General features: G+C 44.8%; 1 protein-coding gene across 2 annotated transcripts in view; it reads right to left on the bottom strand.

The window, feature by feature from the left end:
- PTCHD4 (patched domain containing 4) overlaps positions 1 to 13,203 on the bottom strand; it is a 101,867-nt gene extending 88,664 nt beyond the window's left edge. Inside the window, exon 1 of one of the 2 annotated variants that reach the window (XM_026792181.2) lies at positions 12,020 to 13,203. In XM_026792181.2, the coding sequence (XP_026647982.2) occupies positions 12,020 to 12,727 (708 nt within the window). In that variant the 5' untranslated portion in view covers positions 12,728 to 13,203. Of the gene's footprint in view, positions 1 to 11,845 lie in introns of both variants that reach the window. The other variant, XM_005485087.4, reaches the window with a different exon arrangement.
- Positions 13,204 to 13,697: the final 494 nt, after the last annotated feature.

The raw sequence follows: 13,697 nt of genomic DNA on the forward strand, positions 1-13,697 counted from the left end.
GAGTTTTTCAAAGCCCTGTCAGAGATTTGGAGTGAGAAAAAGTTGCAATGGACTTGAGAAGGGGCCTGGATTTTCCCTGTAGAATTATTCTGGTAGGTTTCTTCTCATGTCAGTGCAAACACAGATTATTCCCTAGGATTTTTGGAAAATCTTCATCTGACATGAGCCTCTTCTGTTAAGATCTCTAGATGTAGCATATCCTCATACTTACAGAAATTTCATGGAACTCTTTTTTTTTGGGTGATTTGAAATGAAAGTATAGTGGCATTCATTCACCTCACCTAATTTTCACCATATGAAAGGTTAATGCATAATATGAATATTATTTCTCTGGTCCATAATGTCTTTGAATGGTGAGTTTCTCCTGTCCTAATGTAGATGTTTAGAAAAACTGAAATTAATTACTCCTGCAGATTCACCCTTCTATCCTCTGGCTGCACACTGGGCTCACTTTAGATTAGATGCTGAATAGGAAAGGGCTCATATGAGAGGAAAGAGATGTGCTTGCTATCGTGACTCTCTGCATGAGCACCCGCAAATTGCTCCACCACAGACCCTCATTGGAAGGGTCCCAGCCTGACTCTGAAGACCACACCAGGTCCCACCCACTGCAGCAAAGGCTCTGATGTTGTGGTCAAAAAAAGGAGAAGAAATGGCCTGACCCCACAATTTTTTTCACAAATGTCACCAGCCATTTCCTAGACAATCGTTCTGCAATCATGCTCAAGTTGGACAAGAAATAGGATATGATCCAGCTGAATATTTCATAACTATCCTGTTCAACTAAGTTTTAGGACTGTCTGCTACCACAATTTTCCCCTGGCGCAACCAAAATACAATTAAGAAATGACAAAATTCAACAGGGACAAAATGGAGCCAATTTGTGACATTAGGGGTATGAGGATTTTCAAATTTGAAGTGCTAGGGAACAATCAAACAATGCACAACATGCCAAAAGGACTTTTACAAATCATCCAAGTCCAAATCAAACCACCCATCAAAAATCCACAGTCAGCACAAAACTCCAGAAGAGGACTTGTTTCCTTCTAGAAAGGAACAAAACAAAAGGAACAAAGAGAAGCAAAATTCCATCAAGGCTTCCCTGACAATTTCACACATCCTCTGCAGCCTCCAAAGAACTGTTCAAGCTGTACACAGGGAGCTGTGTGTGTCCTGCTGAGCTTGATCTGCAAGAAGGTGAAGGAGGAAGGAGAACATCGAGTACTGAAATGTCCCTACTTGCAAAGCAGTGTCAGAGTCAGAGGTAAAAGTGCGTGCATTTTCTCTGGGGGCTGCAAAACTCCAGCTTCAAGATCAACTTTGTCTTTGACCTTGGTCATGTCATTTAAGTGCTGCACCTTCACTTTGAGATTGGCAGAACTCAGCTAACATGAATCAGTTCCAAGGGAGAGCCCTATGTTGCACTTTAGGCACCAGAATGCAAACAGGGCTCTTCAGAAAATTGTATTATTTTCTGCTCAGTTTTCTAACTGCTCTGGATCTGTCTGTGTAAATTCTGTGACTCAGCTGCTGCTGACATGTCCTTCTTGCTTAATATTATCTGTGAACTTCACTCCTGTGCAATTCAATTCTATTTCCTGATAATTAATAGAGATGTTAGATGAGACCAGACCTAACACAAATTCTCCAGATACCCTGCAAGATACCTTCCATAAACTTGTTACATTATCATTTATCATGATTCCTCGTTTACAATCTTTCAGCCAGTTTCCAACCCACATGACTGATTTCCCATCCAAGCCAATCTGAATTAATTTCTCTATTAGGGTTTCGTCATAATCCTGCACAGGCCACGGAATGGGTTAGACTGACCTTATAAACCTTTTATGTGTTTGACCTCTTGATGTTACATGGAAGAGTCTCATAAAACTCCAACAGCTCTGAATTTCTCAAGCAGCACCAGAGCCCTCCTTTATGATGGGAAAAATCAATGTAAAGGAGAAGTCACAGCAGAATATGAATTCTTGAATGCATAGCCCTGCACCAAAACCACCATCCAACACCCCAAACTGCTCCTTTACCAAACATCTGGAATGTTGTCCTTTGTGTTTGCTGTATCCTCATGGAAGAGGCTGTGAGAAAAGCCAATTCAAATTGTTTAGGCATGAACCTGCGTTTTTTGAGCTTCATCCTGGGCTATTCCCTATCCTGTTTATCTTTTCTTTAGCTGCTCTAAAGAAAATGAAAACACATTCCATTCTGCCTTATTTTTCTCTGATATTTTTACTATTTTAAAACATAATGGGGTTTTTTACAATGGAAGTATCAGAATAGTTCCTAAAGGAGCTTTGTTCAGATCTGTTAAGTAGTGACAAATGATCTGTTTTAACTTGCCTTTTGAGGTGAATGTTGTGATGAAAAAAACATGGATCATATGCAATTACAGCATTTGACATTTATATGAGACAAATTTCCCTTCAAGGATGTCCTCCTTCTCCCACTTCCAAAATCCGATAATTAAGGCATGAAGATGGTAAAAGTTGTAAGGATACAAGCTTTATTATTTTAGGAGTATATATTAAAAAAGGTCACCCTTTTCTTTAAAATTGAATTCTCAAAACCAAAAATGAAATACTTTATGAGACCAGGGGAGCTCTTAAGCTTGTCAAGCTTGTGAAATTTATTTTAGGGTATATACCTAAAGCCTAATGCTTGTGCTAATCTTGAAGCCTGGGGATAGAAAAGAGTGGAGAGGCATATGTAAATCTTCAGAAATGTTTGCATTTCTCTATGGGTGTCCCAAATTTCTATGCCATTTACAATGACAAATCTGTTGTGCACCAACTGGGTGACCAGTGTTTTCTACATGCAGTTGGGAAATTAGTTATGAATAGGAAAATTTAAGGTTAGTTAACAAAGAAACACCACTGTAAGAATATTTATGACCACATATTCCAGGCATTCCTGAACAGAAGTGGGTTTGTCATCTGGATGCAAAAGTCTACATGGTGAAATCTCTTTTGAGGGATGTTTTGTGCTTATCTGTGAATAAAACCTCACTTAAAGAGTCAAGAACATGAACAAACTGAACTGTGAATTTTAGGGGAAAAATGCACATGAATATTTCCATGTTGCATCTACTTGGCGCTGAATTTATTAATGTATTTATTTAATGTATTAAAATCTGCACTAAGAAATCATCCTGGAAAATGATTAGGAAAAAAGTGATTTATATTGAAGTCACAGATTCTGCCAAAGAGATGGAATTGCATAATGAAATACTGCTAACAACATCTTTCTTCTTAATGAACCGCACAATTTTTTACAAACTAGGCTGGCTTGGAAAACTGGAAGCCAGAATCACTTGTCCCATCAATACAGTGCCTTGGTCTTCAGTGTAAAACTGCATTAACAAGAGCCAGAGCACCCTCCTGGTAGGTAAATTCATGTGCAGGGGCACTGGGCTGTGTCCTCACCCAGCTGGGTGACTTTATTTTGCTGTCATTTTCCCTCCTTAAAGTTTGAATATAAGAAAAAAATTTCCTCTTAGTGACAATTTTTTTCCTCCTTTATTTTCTAATCTAAAGTATAATGTGAGTTTTGCAATAATTTTGAAAGACTACCTAGAATGACCCCTTTTAATACAAAAAACCAGGAACATTTTGTTAGGGGCATGTCAAAATGAAACTGTGGGAACCTGTCCTTATCCTTCCATCCTTCAAAATGAAATTAGGTACAGAATGGACATTGTTTCAAAAATGCTTTTGTTTTCAAGAGTACTGTAACTTCAGATAGAAAAAGATGCAGCTGAAGATTTTTGAGCATCCCAAAAAATGGGGTTATGCAAAATTTAGTCCAGGTAATTCAACATTTAGAACAGAAGCACCAAAACCCTCCATGGCCACTGCTGAATCATAGCACCCTTTAGGTGATGTTGGCACGTGTGTAAAAATGCACCATGCATGTGGCAAGAATAACACCTGCCCATCAGGCTGACAACACTCGTGTGGCACTGGTAGAAACAATTACACAAAGTGTAAGAGAAGCTTTTCTTTCTTGTTTCAGTGCCAAACTTGGGCACGACAGCTCTGTGCCCCAGAACCAGCCCTATAGGTGGTGTTTATCCTTACATGTTGTGAGAGATACATGTCAGGTGTTTGGGCCACCCTGCAGAAGTATTAACTGGGATCTCCGAGGCTTCCCATCATTAGCACAAGGAAATAACTGTGGCAGGCTGGAGATGGGTCTTTAATCCTCTTTGCTTACACTGCACTGCACTAGGAGTCTCAGTGGTGTCTGTTGCCTTCAAAGGTGTGGGGCAGGAAGGCAGGACTGCCCTTTACCTTCTAAGATGCCCTCAGCACAGGCAAGCAGGCTTTAGGGTTTGAATAATTTTTAAAAAAGAATTGGTCTGCAAGGCACCAAAATATTTGCCATCATACGTACTCAGGAAATGTTACACAGATGTAGTGCTCACTAATTTTTTAGCTATAGATCATTATCAGACCAAAACTTTCTGCAAATTAGCCAGCTAGTGACATGCCAGTCTCACAACTCATGCTCACCCAGCAGCTCCCTGTCTGTCATGCCAGTTTGCTGGCAAGAGTGGACTGGAGGAGGGAGTGTTTGATGGCAAAACATAAAACCAGGGAGAAAAGCTGATCTGGCCAGCTCACAGCTGTGAAGGCTGTCTGGTGCCTTGCAGAGCTGCTGCTGGCATGCAGGAGTGTTGTTGTGTAGGAATTGCCCACCAATGTATGAGTGGTGCTAAGGAGAAGAAAAAGAACTTCAGCAAAATTTCATACCGGGGCTGCCACCAAAAAAAATGATTGCCAGTTTGCCCTTGAGCTGATCCCACAGTAAATCGTTTTAGATGGAAATCTTCCTGCTGCCACCAGCTCACCCTTGGCAGTGTCATCAGAGATCCCCAGCACTTCACCTTAAGCTCCTGCTCTCGAGTGGCCTGACCAGTGTAAAAGTGAGGCCAATTCTCACCCAGTGAGCCCAGGGCTAGGGCAGTGACACGTTCAAACATTTTCCACTGCATGTGATCATCTCTGCAATGCTCAGGAGCTCGATCACTGCTCTCTCCCTTTGTAGGATGCTTCACAGCCTCACTTCCAAAACTTCCTTTACTGACTATTCCCCACATGAGCACCTCGCCCCTTGGCAGGTAGGAAAACAGAGAACAGGACAAATACAGTGAGAAAAAGAGGTGTAAAAGACTTCATAGCTTGCTCCTTCGGCCTCTCGTTGTCTTCCCCTCTCCTTTCCATCACTCAGAGTATCTGCTTTCCTACATTGTTGAAGATTCTCATTTGTGTTTAAAGCTGTTTCACAGCTCAAGTCCCAGCCACATCTCACTGTTTGCACTGTGAAGGGGCAGTGGATGTGGGGCCTGCATAAATTAAAAGCTTTCAATACAAATGCGAGATCACGGTTTCCCCAACTCAATTCACTTCTCTTGGAAAACCAGTAGGTGGGTTCTTTTGTAATAACCACTGCATAGAGGTTTTTTATCTCAATGTCTTAGGATATTTAATATGGGTTTTGCTCTTAGATTGCTGTTTTACAAACACCTATCCCAGCCTTACCTACATCATTTTTTGCCCACTAAGATATGCCTGTAAATACGTACCCACATGGATGCTAATACTGTAAGAACTGCTTTTTGTCTGTATTTATCAGTCTAATTTCATCCTCTCACTTCTACCTTATATGAGGGTCTCCTCTCCTCTCCTCTCCTCTCCTCTCCTCTCCTCTCCTCTCCTCTCCTCTCCTCTCCTCTCCTCTCCTCTCCTCTCCTCTCCTCTCCTCTCCTCTCCTCTCCTCTCCTCTCCTCTCCTCTCCTCTCCTCTCCTCTCCTCTCCTCTCCTCTCCTCTCCTCTCCTCTCCTCTCCTCTCCTCTCCTCTCCTCTCCTCTCCTCTCCTCTCCTCTCCTCTCCTCTCCTCTCCTCTCCTCTCCTCTCCTCTCCTCTCCTCTCCTCTCCCTTTCTCTGGGAATATGCCATGCCTTCTGTACTAATGCGAATAAATTTTATTCTTTTGCCTTGCTGGGTGGTACCTGAATTTGTATTAATTCTTGTTACAGATACCAAGAATACCCATCTGTTGTAAAACTGAAGACAGAAGTTCAGAGCCCTCCAAGAGCTCACACAGCCAGTACAGTAGGGGGCTACAAAGACCTTTTGGGAAAACATAGAGATGACTGTTATAGGAAGACACCACATCAGTGTAGAAACATTGGCAAGCCTTAACAAAATAGTTAGTAAAGGGAATAAATGTTTTTTTTATGTCCACAGAGGACTGTCTTTTTAGAAAAATGGCAAAGTTCTGCAGGGCTTTCTCCCTTTGGCAAGCAGATGACATCCATTCTAGATCTCCAGGGATGAGCCATTATCACTAGCAGAAGGGGTTTATAATTGCATCTTGCTCTTCTCTCCTCCTAAACAACCTTCAAATTGCTTCTTTATTATTATTCACATCAAGGCCTGGCACTGCACAAAAGGCCATGTCCCCCCTGCAAGTGCTGACAAAAGTAAAAGTGGAATAGCTGGGAGGGAAAGGCAGGAAGCAGACAACCAAGGTCATCCAAAAGGTCAATGGTGAACACTTTATTTACAGTCTTCTACATGGCCAGAGCTCTCAGCTATTGGATGGGAAGGAATGAGCCCCACACCCAAGGAACTTGGTCTCTACACCCCTGGTCAGCTGAAGGTGGAATGTCCCTCAGAGACTGACAAGGAACTAAGTTCTGAACTGAAGAACAACAATTGAAAAAGAACATCCAAACACTCGTTCTTGCTTTTCTTGGTCTCTGCTGCCTTTCTGCTGCTTGTTTACATTGGAGTGGCTTTTCCTGGTACATGTTAACCCAGTTTCATGTTCCCAGTGTAGTCAGGGCTCATAGTCTGGCTTTGCTTTATGGGAGAAGAGTGTTATCTTAATGCTTGGTCTATCAGAGCCGAGGGAGAGACCTTTCCTAATGTAGTAAGCAGAGGGAGGAGAATTCCCCTAAAATGCAAGGAAACACTCATTTTCTTGCCTGAACCACATGCTTGGACTGGGACAGGTGGTATCACAAATGGGTGCAGAGCCACACTGCTTCTGAGGAAGCATCTGCTCATTGGAGTTAGGGCAATCATGTACTCTAAGTGGTTTTACTGGAGGGATAATCAGTTTGTGGATATTATTGGTGCATAGATGCCTGCTCTGACAGAGGTGGGCTCTGGTTTCATATCTTCTCTGTCCCATAGAGGTGTCCCATTCAGGGACATATAAGGAGGGATTAATCTTAGAGCAGTCAGAGAGACTCCACAAATGCAAATGGAGCGAGACTCATTTAAAAGTACAGCTGTTAATGTGAGAAAAATTGAGAATCTGGCCAGTAGCAAAACTGCAATTAGAGATTTCAAGATGTTAAATGAATGCAAGTAATGCTTCAGCTTAAGCAAGAGCAGACTCAATATCCAGCTGATGTGTTCATCACAAATGTGGTAATAGAGATTTCTGGTTTATTGGCTGCTATTTCGCCTAGTGTTCATAAATGACTGATACTTAATTAATTGAAGGCAATATTACAGGAACCAATCTGCTGACAAAGGCTTCTTTAAATCAGAAGTTGTCATATTTATTTTGATCTCAGACAGGCAAATTCTCAGTTATTATCTTTTCTCAGACAAAGTAGCAAATAAACAAGAAAAGCAACAAGGAAACAATAAAGATGAAATACCTGAAAAATTTTTTATGTCTTTCTCTTTTTCCCTTCCATATAAAAACTGTGTTCAGAAATTACTTCCATTATTTTTGTTTGGGGGGTTTTTTTTGGCTTTTTCTGGAATCGGACAGCAAATTTTCTGTGGTTATAGGCGAATCAGGGTCAAAAAGCAATCTCTTCCCTCATATTTCATGGTACACAAGAAGTAATCCTCAGGTAATCAATAATTCTGTTTATACCAACAAATAAACTGTGCCTCAGACCACATTCTGGCCCTGGAGGCAGGGGCACAATGTGCTCACTTCTAAGAACACCACACACTGTTATCAGCAGCATGAAGCGGGTTTACCAAGCCAGAGTGGACTCTTTTCCATGCTGTCTCCCAAGTCATGCCCAGTCACTGTTCTGGAAGTCTCAACTGACAAAAACAAAGCTCATATTTGCCAAAACTTGAGATTTAACAGTTTGATGACTGATGCTGAGTGCTCAGTCTGTGCAAGTTAGGGCATAGTCCAGACTCCAAGCACAGTAACATCTTTTTTATGTCCTGAACTGAGGAAAGCATGAGCAACGTCCTTCAGGAAGTGTCTCAAAAATCTTCATTGAGACTTCATATATCCAGCTTTGTTTTCCTGCTCTGCCACGGTCTATCTGCATGACCTTGGGCAAGTCACTCTCTGGCTGGGCTGCAGACTGCAGTGGACAGGCTACTGTGTCCCCAAAGCAACTAGAGCTGGCATTTTCCTTCGGCCTGGTTCACCTGCACTTGCCTACAATGATCCCTAAGTAGACAGAGTGGATTCTAAACCCACCTCAGGCATTTGAAACCACCCTGCAGTCTGTGCTCGGAATGTGAATGCTGTGTCTCTGCTCCTTGTGAGTGGAGAGACCAAGTTCCTGCCTTACAGAGGGATAGGTAAAGTACAAGTATTTAGGGCTGTAAGTTCTTCTAACACTACAGCAAGTAATGGTTAAACAATTGTCCTTCACATGCAAATTTCCTCAGGAAAAGCCAAGCAGTTTCATCAGGTTTTGCAGCCCAATAACAGCTGCTTCAAAACTGGAGCAGTTTGCCGAAACCTGCTTGAGTGGTTCCCAGAAAGTCCTGTGGGAAACCTGCCAAAAACTCACCCCCTGTCAGCCTTCAGCCAGCCTCACCTGAGAGGTTTGAACTGATTTGGCCTCCATCAGGAGATGAGAAGAGAGACAAAGTGAAAGCTTCTCACAAGGCTTGAGGGAAATAAAAAAATACAAGATGTTTTTGCAGCTCCCAGATGGAGGAGTGGAACAGCTCAACACTGTCATTGTGTCCCAGAGCAGCACAGTTTGACACTTGACCCATGTCAAGTAAAATAAACTGTGCTGTAAACTAAACACATATGGGGCACCTTCATGGTTTTTAAATCCCCATATTGTTTTTAGAAGAATTTTGTTTAATTTGAGGCTGTTATTAGAAGAGCAAAACCTACCGGTATTAACCAAGCAACATGACCTTTGAGAAAGTGAGGCAACCTAGAAGATCCTACAGGGTGCTAATGGTGCAGGAAAGTTTAGCTGAGAAGAATCCCAAGGGCATGGACCAGTGAATGAGATGAACACTGGCCCACACTGAATAAGAGCAGGCAGATTTGGGTCTCTTGTTTGCAGTTCCATGAGGTTTAACCACAACTTTTCCTTGTTGTCACAGTTCAAGTGTGAAGAAATACAAAACCTCACAGATACAGCCACAGGGGTTCTGTGCCTTTGTTAACATCCAGAAACTCATCTACCCAAATGGGTGCAGCATCTGAGATGTTTCTGTTTAAACACAATGAGACACCTCAAAACAAGAAATAGAGGCCTGAGTTTCCACAGCCTTTGCTCAGAGGTGCAAATAGAGGGAGGTCAGTAAACAGACTGAGAGTCGGGGATTAAACCAAGATCTTGCCCATGGTTTGAAGGAGTTCACAAGATGTTGCCCACAACTTCCTAACCCTTGGTAGATGGGACAGCAAAGATGACAGACATAAACTAGTGAATTATTTTATACAAAACAGTAATTTAATCCCAGCAGCTGGAGCCAAAGAGACCAGAGAAGGTGTGTCTCTGCAGACACATCATTGTTGAAGACCAGCCCAGGTTCAGGGCTGACCACAGATCCATAATAGTGTCCTTAATATATAAGAAGAAGCAAAATAGTGGCAAAGTGTGTTTCTCTTTCTCGGTAAAAGCAGGACTCACATAAATGAGTTGTAATTGCTGGCCTTTATCTGAAGTGAACTCACAGCCTTTGGTGGCTTTACCTTCTTTCACTGGCAAGAGGACAAAAAGCTCCCCACCCTGCTCTGTCCAGCTTTAAACTGAGTTACTTAAGGGTGTTTATTCCCTCGCCCAGAAGATGAAACACAACAAGTCTTTGGGAGATTGAAGGTGCTGGGATGGGGTTTGGCAATGCTCAGTTAGACTTCTATGTTTTGGGAAAACCTTTCTCTGTATGTGAATTATCTGGCAATCCAGACTACATAATCTTTTCCTTTGCTTTTATCTTTAAAAAAAGGAGGAGCTGTAGGCAATCTTCTAATGAAAAAAACCACAAGTGACTGCATCCTAGTTTTGATAAGATCAGTTAGGGTTTGTCTAGAGAAGAAAATTAATCTGGATTTAGATGATAGGATGACTATTTCTGTATAAAACTGCTTTATAACACTTAGATTATCAGTGTTCTTCACTGAACTACCTTAATTTTAATTCTAAAAATAAGCAAAATGTAAAGGATTCACTTTAATTCTGCAGTAATAGCATGAAGATAAAATTTGTTCAGGGATATTTAATCCAGAATAACTTGTTTTTCTGAGCACTCTTTGCACTCAAGGCTTTCCAGCAGTAGCAAGGACACCTTTTCGTTTCCACACACTCCACTCAGGCAGCCACAACTCTGTACAAAGCAATTACTGTAACATCTACAGCTACGGGACCAAATCCAAGCTGTTCCACCTGGCACTTTTATTGAAGGAAAAAGACAATAAAATAAAATCAATCTATGTCTCTGCTTCAGATTTCGGAACAGGCACTAACTTTATGGGATCTTTTTCTGGTAAATGTACAGTAAGAAACAAATTATAACTCCAGGATCTTAGTGCTGGTACTTGCAAGAGCATGTCCCTCAGCCCCAAGGAACTCTTTGAAAAAGGGGGAGAGGTAACCCCAGAGATCTCTGGTTTACAAGGAGGAGCGTGTCTTCTCCCACATGACCTGGGCCATGAGTAAATAGTGTCCTAGGGAGTTTGTTACACTCTGTTAAATAAATCCTGCCTCTGGTGCAATGCCCAGGGGAGCATGCCGATGTACTGTAATCCACAAAAACTTCTTTGATGAGCTACCTGCAAACTTTGTACCTTATTTACTCACAGCAGATTAGTCCTGGTGAGCGGAATTGCTCCAGATGGGAGGGAAAGCAGATGGGTGCTTGTGTGCCAGGGAAATAGTCCTGAGATAATTTGTACCAAATTGCTTATTCTTTTAATTTAGAGGACTGAAACTTCTTTCACCTTTCACCTTGTTTCAACTTTGCTGGAAGCCTCTAACTGGTGAGATCCATCCCAAAACTCCAGCCTATCCATCAGCGACAGAGTTAACAATTTTTACACTGAGAGAGAGAAAAAAAAAAAAATCCCACTTCCCTTCACCTTCTTTGCATGCAGGTAAAGAAGGCAGGACACCTGAAATTGCTTCTGGCCCAAACCTCCTGCTGCTCTTACAGCACTGGCAGGGGCAGGGACCTCACTGTGCCTTTGAGGAAAGCTTTTCCTGGCCACATTAAAGACAAATTATCCCACCACAGCAGTGAGGCTGGAAAAGGTGATAGTGCAAACCAGCTCTCCACCCCCCACCGACCTCCTGTCCCATGCCCCCCATGAATGGGACCTTCAAGGCATTGCAAGGTCTGCCGGTGCTCAGGCTCTTCTCCACTCCCTTCTTCTCCTGCTCCGGCAGCAGCGTCCGGTTCCCCACCCTCCCTCCTCGCCCAGAGCAAAGCAAGGCACCAGATTCAGCTGCTTCACGAGGAAAGCCCAGATCACACACATTTCCACAGAGAGAGAGAGATATGATTATATTTTTCTTTGCTGCTTAGGACAAGAAATGAAGTGCTGCCTCTTTAATTGGCGAAAGCATGCAGTAAGAGCATACCTTTAATTTAGTGTTGGGATAGCTCACTTGCACACTGGCTGTTGTCTTATTGGAGAGGGCAGCCTGCCTCAGATCCTTTAGCACTGAAATAATATCATCCAGCACGCATTTCTTATCCTGATTTCTCAACACACACAGATGGGAAAAAGTATAATTATAGCCTTTGTAGTTCACCTTCATTTCCAGCACGGCTCGGTGGATCTGCAGGATCACATCAGCCTGATGCAAAATATTGCCTCCGGGTTTGGAGAGGAGAATCACCCTGCCATACCTCCCCGGGGTGTGCAAGTCCGAATACAGCTGGCTTTTGGATTGATCGAGGGAGAAAAGGCTGCTGGCTAAGCTCCTCTCGATCTTGGCCAGGCTGTGGCTGGGGGCTACCAGGCTCTCCAGGTCAGTGTCAGGCTGGAAGCGGTTGAGCAGGCTGAAGCCGAAGATGATGGTCAGGACTGCGGGCACAGTGAGGAAAAACACCGGATGCCTGCTCACGAATAAGCCCAGCTTGTAGAAAAACGACTGGAGCCCTCTGTGTATCACCTGCCGCAGCATCCTCCACCAGATCCAGCCTGCAGATGCTCCTGGCCGTCTTAGAAAGCACATGTGACATGTGTAGCTCCTTACCCCTTCCTGCCAGTTTCCCTTTCTCTCTCCCTCTCTCTCTACTACTCCTTTAAAAGACTGCAGCAAGTTGCAGCAAGACAGCCAAATATTGATCAATGGGGTGTGTGTGTGCGTGCGTGTGTGTGTGTGTGTGTGTGCCGGAGATGGAAGGGACCGGGCAGGGGAGGGAGGGAAGGGGGGGTGGGGGTTCCTTGCCTTTTTTTCCCTCTTTCTCTCCTTTTTTTTCCCCCGCTCTCCTCCCTCCCCCAAGCCAGGCAGCATCGCCGCCCCCCTTCCCCTTCCTCCCTCCCTCCGTCCCGCCCGGTGCCCCCCTTTCTCCGGCGAGGCTCGGGCGCTGCACCGGGAGCGCTGCCGGCTCCGCAGTGCCCGCTCCGCTCCGCGCCCCGTGCAGCCCCGCTCCGCGCCCGGCCACGCTGCTCCGGGAGCTGCGGGCAGCGCTGCCGCTCCCCTCCGCCCCTTCGCGCACACACACACACACACACGGAATTCGCCGGGGCCGGAGGATGATGCTGCATTTTAACGTCCCCCGACCCCTCCGTGCCCCTCCCTCGCTCCCCCTCCCCATCCCCGCCGGTTGCCGGAGGAGGGAGAGCTCGGCCCGGAGACTCGGCGATCCTCTTCCACAGCAGCAGCAGCAGCAGCAGCAGCAGCAGCAGCCGCCGCCGCGCTCCACTCTCGTCCCGCGGTCCCGCGGCTGCAGCATCTCCCGGCCGCGCTCCGCTCTCATCCCGCTATCCCACTGCATCCCCCCGCTGCACTCCGCCCTCATCCCGCTGTCCCACCGCATCCCCCCACCGCGCCCTGCTCTCATCCCACTATCCCAACACATCCCCCTGCTGCACTCCGCTCTCATCCCGCTGTCCCACCGCATCCCCCTGCTGCACTCGGCTCTGCCCCATCCGTGCTGTGGCTCTCGGGGGCGGGAGTACACACTGTGCACACTGCTCCAGGCAAAGCTCCCAGCCCAAATTTCCCCTTTTCCCCATTTGCTGCCCGGCATCGCCCAGATGGAGATGCCCCATGCTCCTGAGAGGAACAGGGAGACCCCAGGAAATGCTGGACACAAGGGGAGGAAGGGGAGAGGAGCTGCTCCTTTCTGCTGCCCTACACCCTGGCACATCTCACTCGGCCAGCTGCTCTCTCAGCAGTGACCCAAGAGAGGTAGGACACAGCTCCTGACACCCTCCAGCTGAAAAAGAGGTTTTCCAAGCAAAGACACAAGCAGACCATT

This window comes from Zonotrichia albicollis, chromosome 3, assembly GCF_047830755.1.
Source record: "Zonotrichia albicollis isolate bZonAlb1 chromosome 3, bZonAlb1.hap1, whole genome shotgun sequence".
Taxonomy (NCBI): Eukaryota; Metazoa; Chordata; class Aves; order Passeriformes; family Passerellidae; genus Zonotrichia; species Zonotrichia albicollis.